The sequence below is a fragment of the Diceros bicornis genome, chromosome 4 (assembly GCF_020826845.1).
Source record: "Diceros bicornis minor isolate mBicDic1 chromosome 4, mDicBic1.mat.cur, whole genome shotgun sequence".
Classification (NCBI taxonomy): domain Eukaryota; kingdom Metazoa; phylum Chordata; class Mammalia; order Perissodactyla; family Rhinocerotidae; genus Diceros; species Diceros bicornis.
In genome coordinates this window covers 83,931,011-83,953,165 of record NC_080743.1, presented here as the reverse complement: position 1 = coordinate 83,953,165, position 22,155 = coordinate 83,931,011, and the positions used below count along the sequence as shown (strand labels likewise).

The 22,155-nt window shown below is 35.5% G+C and overlaps 1 protein-coding gene across 6 annotated transcripts in view; it reads left to right on the top strand.

Annotated features, from left to right (window-relative positions):
- SMG7 (SMG7 nonsense mediated mRNA decay factor) overlaps positions 1-22,155 on the top strand; it is an 81,616-nt gene that overhangs the window by 28,977 nt on the left and 30,484 nt on the right. For 4 of the 6 annotated variants that reach the window (XM_058539902.1, XM_058539899.1, XM_058539900.1 and 1 more), the window contains exons 2-5: positions 4,898-5,036; positions 14,615-14,646; positions 17,264-17,381; positions 19,458-19,590. In XM_058539902.1, coding sequence (XP_058395885.1) covers positions 4,921-5,036; positions 14,615-14,646; positions 17,264-17,381; positions 19,458-19,590 — 399 coding nt within the window. In that variant the 5' untranslated portion in view covers positions 4,898-4,920. Of the gene's footprint in view, positions 1-4,897; positions 5,037-14,614; positions 14,647-17,263; positions 17,382-17,908; positions 17,965-19,457; positions 19,591-22,155 lie in introns of those variants that run through there. The other 2 variants (XM_058539898.1, XM_058539901.1) reach the window with 2 other exon arrangements.

Below are 22,155 nucleotides of genomic sequence, written 5' to 3'. Positions count from 1 at the left end.
GTTGCCATTGAAGTCTGTGTGTGTTTATTTCTCCCATATAGTTTGTGCAAGAAAATAGAGTAAACCTGTGTTATCTGGTAATTTTCTTATTAATCAAAATTTCTGAAAAATTATTTTTGTTTTGAATTGTGATGAGAAGGAAGAGAGAGTGGGAAGAACAACTAGAAAGACCTCCTGGGACAGAACCTATGCTAAAGGCTAAAACTGGGAAGATTTCTTGGAGAAGAGTTTTTCAGGTTTAAGGGAAAGGGGATATGGGTGCGTCTTATGCTGTAAAAAGGCAAACTCTAAATAAATCATCAGCAATAAAATATTCACAATTTAGCTTTGAATCTCTGAATTGTTGAAAAATGAGGTCTGTTATGCATCATGGAATAATGAATAGAAGTTTAGGCTTTGGAATTCTGAAACACCTGGATTTGAATCCCAGTCCTAGCACTTACTATCTTTATGATCTTGGGCAAGTTTCCTAAAATCTCTGAGCCTTTGTTTCTTTATTTATAAAACTGGAAAAATAGTAGTTATCTCGGGTTGCTATGAAAATTAAATTGGGAATGGTTTATGTAATCTACTTGTCATTTAGTAGGCCCCCAATAATTATTAGTTGTCTTTCCTTCTCTGTATATTCACTTTAAATTTTATTCTTTCATTCAGGGACTTTTTTTCCTTTTAAACATATACAATATGTAAACAAGCCCCTATGGCATTCATGAGACTGTGTTTTCATCCTTTTTTTTCCTCCATTGAATCTTTCCATGTTATTATTTATCCCATTCCATCCCATAAAAACATGTTATGTATCCCATCTTAAAAAACTCTGACCCTCACATCTCCCTCCAGCTACTGCCTCTCTTTCCTAGATAAAGATGTCTTAACTCAGTTTTAGTCTCAGTTCTTCTCCTCCTATTTTCTGTTGAAATCAGTCCATGGGTTTATGCCCCTGCTTCTCCGCCAAAATTGTTCTTAATATCCTCAGTGACTTGCACATTACTAAATCCAATAATCAGTTCTCACGCCTCCTTTTACTTGATGCATCAGCAGCATTTATTGATTCTGCCCTCTTTCTTGAAGCTCTTTCTTTATTTGGCTTCCAGGACACTACGTTCAACAAATTTTCCTTCTACCTGTCTGGCCATTAGTTCTCAGTCTAAACCTTTCCTTTAAGCCCCAGACTGTTTAACTAACTGCCGGCTATGTTCATTCAGATGTATAATAATCATCTCAAACTTATCATTATCAAAAATAATAGCAAGTGCTTATATAATACTATGTGCCAAGTATTGCCCCCAAATGGACTCTTCCCCCGTACCTACTGTATCATCTTTCTTTTGTTAGTAAATGGCAAATCACTTTTCCAGCTGCTTAGGCTGAAAACTGTGAATGATTTTTGATTCTCCTCTCTCTCTCTCTTTTTTTTTATTCAACAAATGCTGTTGGTCAGAGTCTGATTACATGTTACCATCTCCACTGCTGCCTACTGGTCCAAGCCTGTCAATGCTCAACATAGCAGCCAGGTGGAACCTGTTAAAATCTAGGTTAGATCATGTCACCTCTTTGCTCTAAATTTCCAAAGGTTTTCCATCTCTCAGATCATCTAGGTCAAGTTGGATGACTCAGTTACCCAGTGGCTTAGCCTGACCTGAATGGTCCAAGATGGCCTCGCTGAAATGTCTGGACCCTCAACTGGGATGGCTGTGATAGGTGGGAAAACTGGGTCTCCTCTTTCCAAGTGGTCCGTCATCCTTGGCTTCATAACATGTGATGATGTTACAAAAGGGCAAGCCCAAATATATAAGTGCTTATCAAGCCTCTGTTTGTGTCATATTTGCTGAGTCCAATTGGCCAAAGTAAGTGACATGGCCAAGCCCAGGGTCACTGTGTGAAGGGAGTTCACAAGGGTGCAGATGCCAGGAGGTATTTGATTCATTGGGGGCCATTAATATAACAGTCCTCCGTAAGCCCTCTACGATCTGTATCAGGTTTAATTTGTTAAATTATGTGATTATGATTATAATTATAATACAGCATCCCTTTCTTTAGTCAGATAGGAAAATAATAAAGAAAAAAAAGGAACCTGACTAGATAAAACTGATGTCTGGAAGTATGGGCTAAATAGTAGTTCTTTGGTGGAAAAATCAAATTTGACGTTTTTGTGTCTTTTATTTTTTAATTTCAGAGACCACCTAGAAGTAGGAAATACTATATGTACCATAATAATTTACAGATTCTTTTATTTAGTTAAATCAGACACTATCTTAAATATTGTTGCTAGCTGTTTGAATTAATTAACTTGTCCATCTCCCATATTATCCCCCTACTCCAAGTTGGAAAGTTGTACTTTATTTGTCCCTAACCTAAATTATGTGGTATTTTACTTTATATAAAAGACTGTTTGCTGTTTCTTTTTCCAGTCTAATTTTTGTTCCCTGTCACTTATCAAAGGATATGGTCACACCCTTGTTTTCTTCAAATCAGCTCCGTACTTTGTCATGTCATATTGTCAGTGTCAGTTATTTTTCTCTTATTCTTACCACTTCCAATAAGTCTGGTCTGTTATTACTTACATTAACACTCATTTTAATTCTAGCATCTACTCAAATTTTTGCTTTCATTTTCTTATCTTGGTTTGGAATTCTGTTATCCTTCTTTTACCATTGTAAGTATGTGCAAGCATTGATTACTTTATTATGTCTTCAAGGGTAGTCTTACCTGACCGTTTATATATTGAGATACTAATTTTATTAAAAATTGCCTTCCTTTTATTTTTCCTCTCTATTACCTGTAAGGCATTTAGTTATTCATTTTTAATTTGTTAAATAAGTGATTTATATTATCTTGTATTTTATTTCAGGAAGGTACAGGGATTGTTGTATAGATCCCAATATGAAGAAAAGAAAATCTGAATTTCAGAGACCCAAGTAATGAGCATGGACACCTCTAACTGACTGTATAAAATAGTAGATTTTCTGAACTTAAAAGGAAGTATGTTATTCTTGGTTCTCAGATGAAAAATCTTTCAAATTGTTTTCCTGGAAGACTATTGAAGCTATTCAGATTTTGAAAAACCTTGAATTTTTAGGGTCTTGGCCTTTTGAAAGACTGTTTAGTCCAAATTAACATAAATTTATTTGAACAACTTGTAGTCTCGCAGGCATTGTTAGGCACTGGATATATAAGGTTGAATAGGACAGTCTCTAGTGGAGGAAGTGGGTAAACAACTTCATCATAGTGCGATGAGTGCTATAATTGAAGTGGGCATTAAGATGCACTGGGAGTGCTTGGCCAAGCCAAGGCCATCTTACAGGAGTTGCTGAGTCTTAAAATAAGAGAAGGGATTAACCAGACAGGGAGGGAAGAGGGCGGGCATTCCAGGTTGAGTGACAGAGCATGAATAAAGACACTGAAGGGCAAAATAACAAGGAACTAAAAGTAATTTAGTTTTATTGGGTCATAAAGTGTAAAGTGGGGGAGCTGTGGGACCTTAAATGCTGTGCTAAGGAGCTTGGGTTTTATCATGAGGTATTTTCTCTCAGTCTTTTCCAGTAAAAGTACAACTAAAGTCTCAGGAGATTGAATACATGCTTTGGAAGTATGGAGACAAAGTCTGCATAGACCTCCTGCATGTTTGAAATTTAAGACTGGTGTTTTATTGTTAAAACTTAAGAATAACTTTGTCTTCTATTCTAGAATTGATTAATGAGAGTTCTTAGCTTCAATTTCCTAATTTATAGAATGAGGATAATAATAGCATTTACATCTTAGGATTGTTAGGAGGAGTAATAATATCTGTAATGATAATAATGACAATAATAGCTAACTTTTTTTGAGGGCTTATGTACCAAGGAATGCTCCTAAGTGCTTTATTTCTATTACCTCATTTAATCCTCAAAAAATCTCAATGAGGTAGGTACTTTTATTATCTCCTTCTTACTTCTAACAAAACTGGGGCATAGAGAAGTAGTTTTCCTGGGGTTATACAGCTAGTAAGTGGCAGAGCTTGGTTTGAACCCAGGCAGTCTGCATACAAGGCAGTTAGCCACTACATTATACTCCCAATCTATGAGATCTTGCAGAACGTGTTAGAACATCTGCCCCATAATAATTGTAAATGTAAGCAATTATCAGTAGCCAATAATAATTACTTAACTTACTTGTTCCGAATCTTTGAGTTAAATATATGTCCCAAAGAAATTGTGCTGTTTTTCCTGTGGCTTGACTTACTCTCGGCATGCCACTGAATGCAGACAGTGTTGACACCCAAGCCCGTGCTTTTAACCACTACCTTTTCCTGTTTCCTCCTTTCTTGTTGGTCTGTCTCCACAGTAGATTTTAAATCCATGGCAGGGACCATATCTGTTTTGTTCATCATTGTATACCCAGTCCTTAACACTATATCTAGCACATAGAAATGATCAAATCGTTCTCAGTGTGTGAGTGAAGATCTAAAAACCTGTCATTTTCAGCTGGTCTTAGAATTTAAGCATTATTCATACCACCTATAATGTGATTTAATTGCTTTACATGTTTTTACTTCAGTAAGCAGTCCAGTTTGGACCAGCCATCTGCTCCTGTGTTCTACAGGGCACTCTCACCTTGATACTACAAGAACCCTGCTGGGTAACTGCTATCTGTTTGTCCTGTAGGACTCACTCAGCTTTTAGACAGGGAGGGAAATTAGGATAACATTTCGATCTAAAACTAGAATGTTAGAAATACACAAAACAGAATTTTAAAATGTGTATTCTAAGAAACTAAACACAAAAGGGAAAAAGGGCTTTGTTATTTTTCCTTTGCCTTTGACATTAAATCATTTCAAATAAAGAGAAATAATTTAATTTTCTTCAAGGGGGTTCTCTGTTATTGTGGGTTAACTCATATTTTCCTCCTCTCTATCTAGAATGTCTTAAACCATTCTACCTTATGAGAAATTGGATGTTCTTGCAGATAGTCATTGTGGGAGAAAACGTTTCATTTAAGTCCCAGATGAGGACCGGAAACTTGAAATCAGAGGAGCATCTGAAATCAAGTAATATTAGGTAGGATAAAAATTACAAGGGATTTCTACATGTTTGTATTCCTTTTAGAGATGTGTGTTAATTTATTCATATTCTATGAACACTAATAGAATTAGAGACTTTCTGAAGCATTTGAGATTGGCCGAGATGGGGGAGGGGAGTGCTAAAGTTTTTTTTTTTTTTTTTTTTACTTATGTGGCTTCATGAGAGCTTTGACATATGTTTACTTTGTCATGAGCATTTATGTCTTGTAGTCCAAGGAAATTTTTAAAATATTTGCTAAAGTAAATTGAAGGAATTTTTGTTTATATATGAGATCTCTGAATATTTATGATAAGCATAGGGACATGTGATCCGTCTTGTACATTATCCTTTAGAATGAAAATTCCTGTGTTTTGGGTTACATGTGTAAAAGCTGTTCATTTGAGTATGGGGAGCAACAGCTCTTGGTTCTCTATGTCAGCATGGACGCAGTCAGACCTCCTAGGTGCCTATGGTAATAAGTATATGATAGTATGCTAGAGCAGCCCTGTCTAACCACATGGTTAGTTAGTAACTCTTGTCATAGCAGCTTGTATCCATTTTAATGACAGAATGTGTGAAGGTGCTTGATCTCAGAGATGTGGCTTTTAAATGAGAAGTGATAGTTGCTGCTAGAAGTTGATAACATGACAGTGACACCTATAGCCAGACCACTCCAGAAGACCTGCTTTATTGTATAATGCTTATGAGCTCTGGAACCAGACTACAGGGTGCAACCCAAGCTCTGCCATTTCCTAGTTGTATGACTGGGCAAGTTATTTAACCACTCTGTGCCCCCATTTCCTCATCAGCAAAATGAGGATAATATTATTACTTAGCTGACAGACTTGTTGTGAAAGAAAGATTTGGTAATATATGAAAGCATGTAAACAGGACCTGGCAAATACTAAGTGATCAAACTGTATTATTAGGCTATTAGTTAATTCTTAACAGATGAATTTAGAGTCTGTAATCAATTATCATGGCATTTCTGTAATTTATAGTTATGTAATCAAAACTAATGTTTGGAGAGAAGTGAAAAAGAAAATAATATAAATTGTTTTGCAGTTTTTATGTATCTATCTCTGGTCTTATTTTCTATGCATACTAAGAATGTGGTCATCATGACTTTTAGTTTTTCTTTTGTTACTTAGCATTATATGGTGGTAAATGACCTAGGGTTTTTGACCTCCACTTGGAATGTTGTCTTCTTCAACCCAGTGTACTGCTTCAGAAAGGATCCTATGTCAGTAACCAGATTAGTGAAAGGAATTTGGTGGTCACTGAAGTATTCATGTCACAGTCGGATTACCCCTACCTCTTGGAGTTATCGCTTAGGTTCTTTTATATAACTTACTTGTCTTATTTATTCCTCATAGCAACTCTGAGAGTTTGTATCCCTGTTTCACAGATGAGGAAATTGAGGTTTCTTGGAAAGAAGCTTCAAGGAGGCACTACTAATATGTAGGAAACCCAAATTCAGAACTAAGTCTTTCTTATTGTATATCATTTTCTGTTACACAAAATTGCCTCTTGTGTGATGCACATTTTAGCGTTCATTAATTCAACCAAATTTTAGTGAACAGCTACCACATACCAGGCATTATTCTAGGTGTTAGGGATACAGCATGGAACAATCTTTTCCCTCGTTCCCAGTACCTCTTCTCTTTCTCCAGTTGTACTCTAGGCATATATCTCTATCCTTGTCCTCAACCATGTTGTTTTGAAATTATCTGTATATGTCTTTATATCTTCCACTTTACCTTGAGTTCCTTAAAAGTAAGTAAGTAGTACCTGCCATCATTAAGGCTAGCATGCGTGTTATTTTGATCATTTACAGTAAAAATATTTACCTGTTTTAGTTTGCACTTACTAGTTGTATTTCCTTTTTTGAATTATCAGTTTGGTCCTCTGCCCATTTATCTGTTGATACAGTCATGTGCCGTATAACGACATTTCAGTCAACAACGGACCGCATATACCACAGTGGTCCCATAAGATTAGTACCATATAGCCTAGATGTGTAGAAGGCTATACCATCTAGGTTTGTATAAGTATACCCTATGATGTTTGCACAACGACGAAATTGCCTAACGATGCATTTCTCAGAATATATCTCCGTCGTTAAGCAGTGCATGACCGTATTGTGATATATTTTCATATTAGTTTTTCCTTTGTCTAATCCATATGGTTCTCAACTTTCTCTCAATTCTTTTTTTGCCTTTAGTAAGGTTCCCTTTCCTATTCATTTTGTAATTATCCCGAAGATTCATCATTCTCCTCAGTTTATCTCCCTCAAACTTTCAGATACTGATCTAATCTCATACTTTATCTCTGAAATTGAGGCAGTGTATCTGTGAATTCTCTTGACATCTCTCCACCCCATACTACGGCCAAATTCTCCTAGTGCATTTCTATCTAACCTCGCTCCAATTTCATCCTGCTTCTTTTTCAAAGCCAATCTTACCTCCTGCCTTACAAATCACATTCTCATGTCCTTCCATCTCTTCCAGAACCATGCTCTATCAGTTTTGTTCTCACTTTCTTGTATCTTCAACCTATTTCTTTCTCCTAGCTTCTCGTCTTCATTAGGTCTCATGCTCAGGTCTCTCCCATTGAAAAAAAGAAACTTTTCTTTACCCATGGTTCCCTTTTGCTTCACTGCCTAGTGTCTTAGGAGTTGACTTAAACTTCTCCCTCTCATTTGTTCTTCAACCCCATGCAATCTGACATTGTCTCTTCCCTGACAAGGCTATTGTTGACCCTTATTTCAACAAATCCAGCACAATTTCCAGTCCTCATAGTACTTTTCTGCCTCCTTTGATATTGTTGACTACTCTTCTTTTTTGTCTTTTTCCATATGCCACTCTTCTTTTGCCCTCATATACCTGTTTGATAGTTTCTTCTTGGTGTTCTTCAGGGACTTTATTTGCCCCTCAAAAATGAAGATAGGGAGCTAGCTCCACCCTTTTGCCTTTCTGGGCAATTACATTTACTCTCATGGTTTAAACTACCGTCAATGTGCTAATCACTCCAGCCTGTATCCCTAGTCTTGACGTCTCCCCTGTGCTTGACATTCATCTCTAAGTGCCTGCATACACACCTCCACTTTCTCATATACCTAGCTATCCAAGCTAACGATCATTGGGAATGATTTTAAACTGTTTCCTCTGCTTTATCTTTCCTTCTGCTGATTTTACTTCTTGAATCTAGGTTTTTCCATCCATCTATATTATCACTTCCTCGCTTCCAGTCTTGCCCTTTTAAAATCCAACTTCCATGCATCTTGTTATTGTAATCTTTTAAAAATGCAGCTCTGACATGCTATGCCCTTGCTTCAAACTCAGCACTGGTTTCCTATTAGTTGAAAGACAGTCTGAGCTCCTTAACATGTCATGCAAGGCATTACAATCTGCTGTCTGCCTTGGTTCTCCAGCTCATCTCCTGTAGCTTCCTACCTTGTGTTTTATGCTCCAGTCTACCTCCTTTACTGGCTTAGCTTTGCTTTTATTGTTCTGCTATTTTCTCTGCCTGGAAAGGTAACTCCCTCTCATCCTTTGAGATTCCCAGACCAGAATTGGCCCTTAATAATCTAGGTACACATTTTCAAATAATATAGATTGTAGAGTGAATGTTGTAATATGTAGCACTGGAGTGTCAGGAGATTTGAAAATTCATGGCAAACTGTAAAATGCCATAGAGAGAAAGCAAGTTAGTATTTTTAGTATCTCTTACTGCAAAAAACTCCTTTAGGAGTAGCATCTTCCCTAGATGTTCTTTTCTACATGAGACTCAATAGTAGAGCAATATGATTTATTTTTTCCTGATTAATACCATGAGACTTAGTGATATCTTAGAGATCTCTAGATTGTGTATATGTGCCTGTGTGTGTAAACACACACTTACTTTATAGTTTCTGACCTATTATTTAGCACAAATAATTATGGTTACATTATTATGTTTATGATTATAATTGATGACTATTGTTATTATCTCAAATACTCCTTAGTACTCCATGGAAATAAGTAAACAAATTAAATAGAAATAGAACCTGCCCTGGCTTTTATTTAAATTTCCAAAAAAGTACTCTAGCCTCGCTTCGCAAAACAAGAGGCTGATTTGCCTTTCCTTAGCAACTGTGAGTTAGAAGATGTTGGCTTATATTTGTGTTCTGCTCATAGGAGAAAGGGGGTTGGGAGTTCAGGTAGAACGAATCTTTCATTGTATCTGCCCCTGATTTGGAAATATGTTATATTTTTAAACCATGAATCTTAATGTGTGTTCTTAAGAGAGATTATCCTGTATTTGTTACCTTGCATTGTTATATAAGTGCTATGTATAATGAAGACACTTGTTAAAGAAAATAACCATTAATTTTTGGGTTTTTTCCTCTAGTGACATTATAAAAAAAAGATCATGAAATGTTTAAGTATTGAAAGTCCCAGTTCTATGGGCTATCAAACATTCCAGATTTTTTTTTTTCTTAAAATCTTGTATAAAAGAGGAACTATGATATAATGGTTAGGAGTTAGCCTCTGGAACCAAACTAATTGAGTTCAAATGCTGTCTCTACTACTTACTAACTTGATGATCCTGGACATGTTACTTAACCTCTATCTTCTTAGGTCTGTTCGGCTATAAAGTGGGGGCAATAATAGTACATAGTGTGGATTAAATGATTACTTTATGTAAAGCCCTTAGAATAGTGTCTGGTGATAGTAAGTGTTATATACAGGGTTAGCAATTTTAGTACCTAGTGCATTAAAATGCATTAAATGTATTTATAGATCTTGATGTGTCTAAGAGTATTGTTTCAAATTGTTAGCTTTCAACATATTTGATTATCACTGACTGTTTCAGATTTTATTCAGTCTTAAAACACTTTTATTGCTTGATGGAAGTGCTTAATTTCTGTTATTATTTAAGAACTGACAGTATATTTAGTGTTCTTAAAGCTTTATATTTTATAACTAATAATGCTGTTTTATTATTGAAGGCATGATGATTTTAATTCTTGCATTCTTGGTTTATTCATTTTTTCATTAATTCCTTCAGCCTAAAGTAAGAATAAAAAGGAACTCGTTGCCACACCTTCTACCAAGAGAAAACACTTTAAAACTCTTATCTCTTTATACAAGCATTGGCTATAAACTGTAATATTTATCTTTAACTGTATCAACCTTTAACAAAACCAGTAGGTCAATTGAGGTATAGTATTTTTTTTCTTTATAAAGTAAAATAATCAAATAGCCAATTTTGTGCTAATCTTTATGAAAGCAGTTGGTATAAGATCACCTATCTATTGATGTGATTTCTTGTATATTATGTACTATAAAAAAAAGAATAATAATTTTGTAGCGGTGGGGGGTTTGGGATGCCTCTTGTGAGATAATTCTTAGTTTAACTCTGTCACCTGTCTAAATGGGTATTTTTGGTACACAGAAAAAAGGAAGAGGTAGTGGATAATAGTGTATAAACCTAACTATGTTTTAAACAGTTTGCAAATTAATTCCGTAAAATAATATAGCATGGCCTACAAGTACTGACTTTCCTATTACATGAGACTGTGTTTTTTAACATTGTCTCTTTGTGAGAAGATTATGATATTACCTAATAAAAGTACATCTTTACTCTGAGGAAACTATTATTGATGATTCCTCATATGAGAAAACTATTTGCTTTGGGAACTTATAGATATTTTACTTCTCATTTTTTTGATCAAGTACTCCCTAGAGCAGGAGAAGCAAACAATTCTGTAAAGGGGCCAGATAATAAATATTTTAGGTTTGCTGGGCCATTGATTGTTGTCTCAACTATTCAACTCAGCCCTTCTGGCAGAAAGCAGCCATAGACAATATGTAAGTGAATGGGCATGACTGTGTTCCAGTATAATTTATTTGCAAAAATAGATCCAGGGTGAAGGAGGGAATTTCACCCACAGGCTGACCACTGCACTAGAATATGAATTTTACTTCTGGTGGTGTTTCTAATAAAAATCTCAGACATAATTTATTTTCTGTTATGAACAGATCTTTAATTTAGCCTAGTTGACTTAAATGTTAGTGTTTAATTGAGTTTTGAGCACAAAACCGAACTAGCTAAGTCTGTGTTAGCTTTTTGTGTCATAGAATTTTTTATTCTAATTTGAAAGAAATAGAAATAACCTAGACTTTGAAGTCAGAAATAATGAAGTTTGTACTTAATTGTACCTCATTGCTTTGTGACTATGGACAAATTATGTCACATTTCAGAGCTTCAATTTCCTTGTTTATAGAATGAGAATAATAGTAGCTATCTCCCAGGGTCGTTATATTTTCCATTTAGCTATTTTTTCATCAATTTAATTTAGCAAGGTTATTTTAGTCTTTAATATGTATGTCTTTCAGAACCTAGGAAAGAGCTGTGCACAGAGATCATCACCTCTACCCTTGTCATACCGAGGATCAAAACTCCTGGAATTTCAAAATACTTTAACATTTATTTCAGATAGTTTTAATGACATTTTTGTACTTTTGTTCGTGCTTGAATTTTTAGTTTTACAATTTTTCTTGGATAGATCATAGTATATAAAAATACAGAGTAAAATTTTGATCTTTGTTTATCAATCGAAGCCTGTTCCAGAATCTGCCAAAATTATAGTTCTTCTCTTACTGACAGCATATAAGAGAAGCAGATTATTTGTAAACAGTTCCTGTTATATGCTCAATATGGTCTTCGTTTGACTGGAAGTTGATATCCTCATTAGGCAGATGTTAGCATACTGAAATGATATTTGCTCATCTTTACAAGCAAATCTTGCTTGGAATGAGAAAACAACCTTTAGACACATGATCCTAAGAATAAGATATCCTGTATATACTGTACGAATTTTTAACTAGCATATGGAAGCATAGTAAAACATATCCTTTGTAACTTTGCAGCTCAGGGACAGAATGAAAAGGTTCTTGAATCCAGTAAAGATGCATAATTAGCACTGGCTTTCTCAGTACAAAGTTCATAAATTAATACTCCAGTAGGATTTTTGAGGAGGAGGAAAGAGGATGTTGTTGTGACAGTGGCAGGATAAGATATATGGCATTCCTTATTAAGTTGTATGATCTTAGGTTTTAAGGGCATAAGCCAACAACCTTGTGAAGATTTTTTTTTTTTTTTTTTTTTAGTGGCCAAAGTTTAAACCCAAAGCAAACAGTGATATGTATGGATAATGGAATTTCCATTGTATGGATAATGGAATTTGATGTGATGCTACATTTTAGGACTAAGTATAGCTGTTTGTTTAGTGTTGTTCATTTATACTGATAGTTCTTGTATGGTTTGTGGTTATCTCTCTACCACCCTATTGTGATTCTGTTGTTTGAACACTTAATTTTTAAAAATGAATATCTTTTTAAAGGCTAAGAAAGTGAAAAGATTCACATTAATGTTTTGATGAAACTAAAATTCACAACTGATACTGTATACCTAATAAATTATGTAAAACATTTATAGTAAAAATTTTAGAATTTATGAATGTTTTCTAGCTTTTATGTCAAATTTTGTTTTTAAGAATGGAAATCTCTTAAGTTCATATACTTACCTTCTTAAATAGAGTATACAAACATGATTTATCCTTTTTCCTTTTTTCACTTAAAAAAGTATTTATTGAATGCCCAATGTGTGCTAGCCCCTGTGGCAGGAGGCATAGGGGTTGTGATGGTGAGCATTCTTAAAATCAGTGATATGTATTATGAAGAAAAAATACAAGTGCTTTGGGAGCATAAAACAGGAATATCCTTCATCTGTTAGGGTTCAAGAAAGGCTTCACGAGGAAGTAATGTCTCTGACTGAGACAAAGGATGAGTAGTAATTAACCAGACAAAAGAGAAGAAGGTGTTCCTAGCAGAGGGACTCTTCTTTACAAAGGCTCTAAGTGTGAAGGGAACAGAGCACGTTGGAGAAACTAGAAGTCCAGTGACTGGAGCACAGAGATCAAGGGGAGAAGAGAATACATAATGCTAGAAGTAGAATGCAGAGACTCTTTTTAGAGTGCACAAGACTACTAAAGGGTAGGACACTTGAATAAAGTTGTTGTTTTTTACCCTAAGAGCAGTGGGAAATCATTAAAGTGTTTTAATTGGGTAATTGGTAAGGTCAGATTTGCGTTTTTAAAAGATCCCTCTGACAGCAGTGGGGAAAACAGAGTGAAATGGAGAAAACAATTTGGTGGCTTTGCAGTAGTCCAGGCAAGGGATGGTTGTAACTTGTATGAGAGTGACTGAAGAGGAAGTAAAGGAAAATCAACAGATTCAAAATATATTTATTAGGTAAAATTCTCTGAAATTGAGAGATTACCAGAGATTTGAGAGAAAGTTGTTGTGGATGACTTCCAGATGTCTGCTCTTTACAACTGGAAAGCCATGATACATTTGTTAAGGTAAAAAACACTAGAAAGGGAACAAGGGCTGTGGGTGAGGATGGGTCATGAGTTCAGTTTTAGACCTATTGAATACAGGCAATTCTTGAAAAATTTGGGCGAGAGAAAAGCGGCTAGAGGAGAATCTGGGACAGAAGGTTTTAAAATTTATGAGAGACTTGGGCATGTTTAAATAGTGAAGAGAAGGAAGGATCCAGTAGAGAGGGAAGTTACAAAATTATTGAAAGAGGGGAAGGGATAATTAAGGGAGCAGAAGTCCTTATGAAAAGCTAGAAAGAGCATACCTAAGTGAATTACTGATCTTGAGAGGTACAGTACCTCTAGTGTTTTAACAAGAGAAAGAAAGTGGGCTGCGTGAATGTAGTAGTAAGTATTTAGTGACAGAGCATTGTTTTTCCTGAGGTGTGAGGCTGTCCTTTACTTAAAGGGGTTGGGGCTGAGGAAGGAGGCAGAAATCAGCAGCATGAGGAGAATGGAGATATGAAATAGTTATAGTGGCTAGTGAATTGAGAAACATAGGATTTCCTGACTGCATTGAGGCAAAATTTTTTATTTCATGAGTATCATTTAATGTTATCTTTTTTTTTTTTTTTGTGAGGAAGATCAGCCCTGAACTAACATCCGTGCTAATCCTCCTCTTTTTGCTGAGGAAGACCAACTCTGAGCTAACATCTATTGCCAATCCTCCTTTTTTTTTTTCCTCCCCAAAGTCCCAGTAGATAGTTGTATGTCATAGCTGCACATCCTTCTAGTTGCTGTATGTGGGACGCCGCCTCAGCATGGCCGGAGAAGCGGTGCGTCGGTGCGCGCCCGGGATCCGAACCCGGGCTGCCAGTAGCGAGGTGCGCACACTTAACCGCTAAGCCACGGGACCGGCCCCTAATGTTATCTTAAATATATCAGATTTGGAGGAAAATAGCGAGAAAGTGAACTCTGTTCAGTAAAAGAGTTCATGATGACCCTGTAAACTTTTAAGTAATGGCATCAATTTGCTGAGACCTAGAGCTACCTTGCATGTTTAAAGCAGGGACACTGCAGCCACAAATAGAGCCGCTATGCATCCGTATTGTAGTATATGATTTCACTTAGCTTTTGACTTCTCGTGTTATTTATGTTGGGTAGGCCTAGTTTGTTTCTAACTGATGTTCTTTTTTCCCTTTTTTAGGCAGGCAGAAGTCCTGAAGGCTGACATGACAGGTATTTGGCTGGTTTGCTTGCTTTTCACAACTACCTTATACCATTAAATTAAGGAAAGGGTATCATCTTTCCTATATTACTTGTAAGACTGTCCTAGTTGCCAAAAGAGATGATACATACTATTTGCTTTAAATGTTTATTGTTTTTGTATCTTGAATTCTTACTTAGATGATCTGTCAAGAATTATATATAATCTGTGCTACATTAAATTGAATATTACCTAATTTAATACATATAAGCACTTAATTTTTATGAACTATTTATCAACGATTTAAGACATACAGAAAAAATAATTCATGTATCATATAAACACAAATATCTTATGGTATTATGTTCATACCTTCCTGTTTATAATTCCCCAAACTTGAATAGTAGGAAAATTATTTGTGGGAAAACTCTACTGAAAATCATTAAAATTGAGTGAGCTATTTTGCCACCTTTCTTTCTTTTCTGCCTCTCTTTTTATGTTTTGAAGAATAGCTAAGATGTTTTTGAAAGAATAGCTGGACTTAGTCATTAAAAGGAGCAGGTGATTTTTACTCCAAAATTAGGAAATATATGACAATAACTATGTAGTGATCAGTATGCTCTCTATAATAGCATATGCCATCCTAAAATGTAAAAGAGATGTATGATAATGGATCTCATTCTAATTTTTGAAGAATTTAGTTCTGCAGTGAAATCCACAAAGAAGAGTTAAACTATTGTGGTAACCAACATTCTTGCCAAAATTTACAATCAAGAGGAAATGGGCTATTTAGATTTCTTTTTCTCAGCTTCTAGAATTGCAGGCTACTGTTCAAAGAATTTCTGAGTAATCTCATTGTCATGTTATTTAAGGAAAAAAGCAAAAAGAAAAAACCACCAAAAACACATTTTATAGGTTTCTTTAGTATAGCACCTCAATTCTTCCCATTATTAACATCATTGTCATCATCTTCCATACTATGGATATCAGTCTCAGCTCTGAGCTGCTGTGTTATGTGCTTGTATTGGCATTGTAAGCATGATCTGTATTGTCTAACAAAAATTGTGCATGGAGCAATGTCAAGCTATCTATACCTTTTACTTTTTCTTAAATATTGAACACCCTCAGTAAATAAGCTTAGAGTTTGACTTTTATAGGGAACATTGGCTGCCCAGAAATGTTAACTAAGATATTAAGTCTACTCATTTAAATGATTGTTTATCTGATAGATCAGAGTTAATGATCCCTTATAGTCCTTTCCCTGCCGTTGATGAATTGAAGGAGGGTTGAACAAATCTATAAATCTATTTGTCACTAACAACTTAGTAAGAGACCAATAAGCTGATACTAGACCCTGTTTTTAGTAGCCAGCAAACTCTTGTGAGGATTAACTCAAATATCCAGGAGACTATTTGCAGAATAGGATTATGGTGGCTGTAGATACTAACAGCACACCTAAAGAAGAGTGAAGATTATGCCATTGTGCAGCAGCAAAATACTGAATGCAGGGCTGGCTCCATTGCGTAGCGGTTAAGTGTGCATGCTCCGTTGCTGGCGGCCTGGGTTTGGAACCCCGGGCGCACACCGACGCCTCGCTTGTCAGGCTATGCTGTGGCGGCGTCCCATATAAAGTGGAGGAAGATAGGCACGGATGTTAGCCCAGGACCACTCTTCCTCAGCAAAAAGAGGAGGATTGGCGTGGATGTTAGCTCAAGGCTGATCTTCCTCACACACACACACAAAAAATACTAAAGGCAACCAGGCAACCTAACTAGCAGTTGGAAATATATAACCGAAAAGTCCATTATGTAAGTTCTTCTATTAAGGTAGCTCACTGTCAATTATCGCACTCATAAGCCTAGTAATCGGAAAGGCTAATGTGCCTTATAGGACTCTGGCAATTCAATATGGCCCCAATTCAGTATTTGTATAGTCAGAGCCTGACTTTCTGATTTCATCTAACACCCAGTCTCTCATTTGGCATCTCGAGCAGTTTAATCACTGTCTGTTACCCAGTCCTCATTTACATTAAATGGCAAGTATGAATTGCTCACAAAAGTGTCTTGGCAAGTAGTCTACCAATCATTAAAATAATGCTCACTGTCATGGCTTTATTGGCTTGACATATATAGAGTAGGAGTAACAGCAGAATGCCCAAACAACTGCTGGGGTGTGAGCTGAGGTAAGGATTCTGTAAAGACAACTGTGAGAATGATTCAAAATAAAGAAAAAAGCTGCCTTGGACAAAGAGATATAGTTATGAGAATAAACAGACCAGCTTGGCAGTTCATCATTTCAAATGGAGTGATTTATTATAAGGCATATGACTTCCTATGATGTGAGTACATAGAAATCCAAACCAAAACCAAAGGGTGGACCATTGTTTTTTGGCCTTTTTCATGTCATGATATTATTTTAAAGCTAGAAGACTATTAAATACAGAAGCATTTTACACCAGATTTAGTCATTAGCCGAAAGGTAAAAGTCATTTGAAATGTAGTAGTGTAAAACTTCTGCAGCAATCTATGGTATATACTTAAAGCATGTTTTTGCTTTGGGGCACGGAGGGGGAAGAAATCATTGGTGTGGTATAATGGTCACAACTATCTGTTCATCTGTCTACTGTTCTGTTTTTGTTTTGTTACTCAGATTCTAAGCTGGGTCCAGCTGAGGTCTGGACATCCAGGCAGGCTCTGCAGGACCTGTACCAGAAAATGCTAGTCACTGATTTGGAATACGCTTTAGACAAGAAAGTAGAACAGGATCTGTAAGTATTATCATTTGGGATGTCCCTGTAAAATCAAGAATCTCACCAAGACTTTAGAACAGAAAAGAACAATTTGATTGTTTCTTTTTAACCTATCTCAGAGTAAGCTTTTTCAATGAAAAGAAAAAAAATTCTAATACTTGTGATTTTTTTAAACAAAATATTTGACCGTTGGTATTACTTTGGATACAGTCTTAGGTGTCAAGAGGAGAAAATGTTTAGAGTTGAATTTTATTAAGGTCTTTAAGATATATCATAAAAACAAATCTGTATATATTTCAAGTACTAAGGAGGCAGTATTTGGATTCTCTGTATTGTATTCAGTCCTACATTTAAGCCATGATTCGAAAAAAGAAATTCAAGAGTAGGCTTTAGACAAATCTTTCTTTGGTAAATGTGATTCTATAAATTTCTCCCAATGGAAAATGTGTTTGCATTGTAAGGAAAGTTCTTCCTTTTAATCAAATAAATAGGTATTTCCTTTTTTTCCCCCCTAATAAGACTAAAGAAAGATTTTGTATATTTAGGCTATTCCACTCGTTCTTTCTGTGAGGAGTGAAATGGCAGATGACCAGATTCTCAAGTGAGTAAATAAATGCCTTTCGTGGAAGGCCTTGCCCTGCAAATTGGAACAGGGACATTGCCTGATGGAAAATTAAAAGTCAATTAAGAATATTCTATTTGGGAATGCCCATTACCCTAAGTTTTGGTGAAGATTAGTTTTTCCTGTCTTCCACACCTTTCTTGAATACTTTATATTTTTAGGAGATCTAGTAATAGAGCTTAATCACAACCACTCAAAATCCATACCTATGATATTAGAGTCAAGGATAAGATGTCATCAGAAAGGCTGAGGGAGTGATTGCCCTCATTAATCATTAAAAATCCTAGTGCTCTAGAACCTCAAAAGTTGACATGGATAAAGAATTAGGTACTTTCCAGGTAGGTCATAAACCCTTTATCTGCATTTGCTTCCTTTAATCAAGCCAGTAATATCTTCTCTCAATCCTAGTTCTATTTTGTTTGTTTTTTTTTCCCTTTGATTTCCAGGTTAGAGAGGGAGTGACTGTATTTCACCGTAACTGAATTTAAAATGATTGTCTATACACCCTGATTAATGAAAGTCATTTTGTAACAGGATTTTGGTATGCCATATTTCAGCATTGTGTTGTTTCTTATTTTAAATAGCCAAAATTGAAATGTTAAAAAATGAGCTTATACAAGCTCTAAAGACAATACTAACTCCAAGAGAAATAAACCAGCTATTAAATAGAAATAGAACTGAAGGGCCGGCCCCATGGCTTAGCGGTTAAGTGCATGCGCTCTGCTACTGGCAGCCCGGGGTTCGGATCCCAGGTGCGCACCGACGCACCGCTTCTCCGGCCACGCTGAGGCCACGTCCCACATACAACAACTAGAAGGATGTGCCACCATGACATACAACTATCTACTGGGGCTTTGGGGCAAAAAAAGGAGGAGGATTGGCAATAGATGTTAGCTCAGAGCTGGTCTTCCTTGACAAAAAGAGGATTAGCATGGATGTTAGCTCAGGGCTGATCTTCCTCACAAAAGAAAAAAAAAAGAAAAGAAAAAGAAATAGAACTGAATGCTGTGAGAAATAGATTTTATGGAAATAAGAGATATGGCTTAATATTTACAAGAAATCTTTTTTTTCCCTATGCATGTCATTTGATAGGGTACACTCAATTATTTTTTGGCACAATGTATGGAAATTTGTGAATAGCTTACTTTGATCTTGCCACTGTAGTTCTGATTTTGTACTGGGATTCTTAAATAGGCTGTAACTCTAGTAGCTCTAAAACATTAATAGCTGAAGCCACAATCTGAGTATTCAAACATTTGGTAAGTGTTGACTAAGTTCAGTTGGATTCTACTGCATGTCTAGTCTTGTTCAAAAGGGAACATAAAGTTATTTAAATCAGTGAATAACTTTAATACAGGTTTACTGTCTAGTGTGTTATAATTATAACAAACAGTTCTTTCTTGTTCTCAGGGGGACCAGTGTCTGCCCAGTGAGTCACTGCTATACCAAATAGAATTACATTTTGTTTTCAGCTGGAATCATGCCTTTAAGAATCAGATCACAACACTACAAGGCCAGGCAAAGAATCGAGCAAACCCGAATCGGAGTGAAGTTCAGGCAAACCTTTCTCTGTTCCTAGAGGCAGCTAGTGGCTTCTATACTCAGGTGAGTTTCTGCATTGTATACTGATTTTCCTAGAATTAGTGGTGAATATTCTCTTTGTACACATCTTGTTTATATAAGCACTTTGTGTAACCACTGTGTGGGCCATCCAGGAGTTGATCACCTATAATCTCAAATGAATGAAAATGTCCCAGATCGTTTACCATAACACCTTTCGAACAGTGAAGACTTGACTCTTTAAAAAGGTTGTTATTTCGGGCCGGCCCTGTGGCTTGGTGGTTAAGTGCGTGCGCTGCGATGCTGGTGGCCCGGGTTCGGATCCCGGGTGCGCATCAAGGCACCGCTTCTCCGTTCATCCTGAGGCCGAGTCCCACATACAGCAACTAGAAGGATGTGCGGCTACGACACACAACTATCCACTGGGGCTTTGGGGGGAAAAAATAAAAATAAATAAAATCTTTAAAAAAAAAAAAAAATTGAAGTTTTAAAAAAAAAAAAAAAGGTTGTTATTTCAACTTAAAGGTTGGAGGTGTAACTATGTGAATAGATAAAGGGTAGTGAGAGCAATGCCATAGTGAAACAGCAGAAGTAGTCAGTTACAAGTGGTATTAGAGCAAATGTGAATTTATGGGTTTGGGTATAGTCATTATGAAAGTAACAGCAGTGTTGTGCCAGGTAGGAAATAGTCAAAATTTGTGATATCAGTGAGTTTTCATAGTATTATGCATATGGTAGAATTTATCTGGAGCTTCAAATGCTATTAAACTGCCTAAGAAATGGATGAGCTTTTCCTCATTTTGAATAATAAGGTATTATTCATCGTCCTCAGAGACTTTCCTTGTCCTTAGTTACATCCTGATGTAACTTCTAAATCAGACAAGGTAAAAGAATAAATAAATCTTTTTTCCGAACAATTAATTTTCTTTACCGTAAACAGAATCCTTTAGAAAACTCCGTCTTATCCATTTGTAACAGCATTCATAATTTAATTAATAAAATGTTTGTATAGAAATTCTCGTCTTATACTGACAAGACAAGGTTTTGAGGGTCTTGCACTGAAAGAAATCTTTGGCCAGTTCTCTCTATGCTGCTACTTGACCTGTGCTGCTTGTATTTTGGCTCCATTTTGGTTGTACCATTTCTTTGAATGAAGAAGAAGAAAAGACTCTCAGTGTTGGAAGATGTTATATAGTTAGTCAGCCATCATCTTCAAGAGATTAGTTGTTTTACTTAGATTAAAACATTAATCACAGTTCATTATTGAAAGAACTCGTGTGGTTCTTATTCTCAAAATTTATTTTCAAATTAATGCTAACTTTTAACAATAGAAGTCGATACTTCTGGAGAGAGGGCTTGTGGTATGCCACTAACTAGTCCTTAAAGCAGATGTTAAAGATAATTCATTTTACAGGTAGCTGCTATTTGTAAAAGCCTGCTATTTGTAAGGCACAATACTAAACACTGAGGGAGATGGAGGGAAAAGAGATAATCTTTATCTTCAAGGGACTGTCAAGTCTAAATGAGGAGATGGATACATTAGTAGATATGTTTTTTCTTTCTGATTATAAAAATAATGCATACTAATTTCAAGAAATTTGAAAATTATAGAAAAGTCAAAGAAATTTTTATTCATCCTCCCATTCAGGATAAATTACCACTTTAATTTCTATCTTTCTGGTATTTTTATACTTTTGTACATAGTTGTACACATCCAGTCTTGTATCTGCTTTATAAACATAGTGTAAGTTCTTTCCTGTATTGTTAAATAGTTTGATAAGCATCTTTATATATAAAGCATTTTCTCTAATATTGGATTATTTCCTGAGGACCAGTTGTTCATGGGATGGTCAGTGAAATCATTGGATGAGTAAAGTTTTAATACTGTTGATACTCATTGTTCTCTTCCCAAAAGGTTATCATTTATATTTTTATATTTCTATCAGCAGTCTGTGCAAGTGTCTGTCTTGATGTACACTCGCTAGTGTTAAGTATTTTCCATAAAATTGAATGATTAAGTGAGTAACAAACTTGATAGATGAAAATAATTTTTCATTTAAAATTTAATGTCTGGATTACTAGTGATGTTGAACTTCTTTCATATTTTATTAGATATTTGTATTTTATATAAATCATCTATTCATTTATTTTCCCATTCATTCAGCACCTAGTTTTTCCATGGTGATTTGCCTAAACTCTTTATATATGAAGGGATATTAATTTTTTTCTATTATTTTTGACAGGCGTCTTTTTCTCCAGTTTCTTCTGTTGTTCTTTCATTTGATTTAGGGTCTTTTTTTTTTGAAATACAGATAAATGGTATCAGGTTGGTGTGTGGTTTTTTGGCAATGCAGGTTTTCCTTTGTCCATAGATCAGTGGATATTTAGTAATGACAATAATAATTATATTTAAAGAAACAGATACTACAATTCAAATCTTAAAATTTGAAAACAGCACCAATATCCTACAATAGAGTAATGATTGAATAAATTATAGTACATCAGTTAAATGGAAATATGAAACTATTATAAATGATATTTATGAAGTTTTTTTTGTTTTTTGGTTTTTTTTTGGTCGGGAAGATTAGCCCTGAGCTAACATCTGTTGCC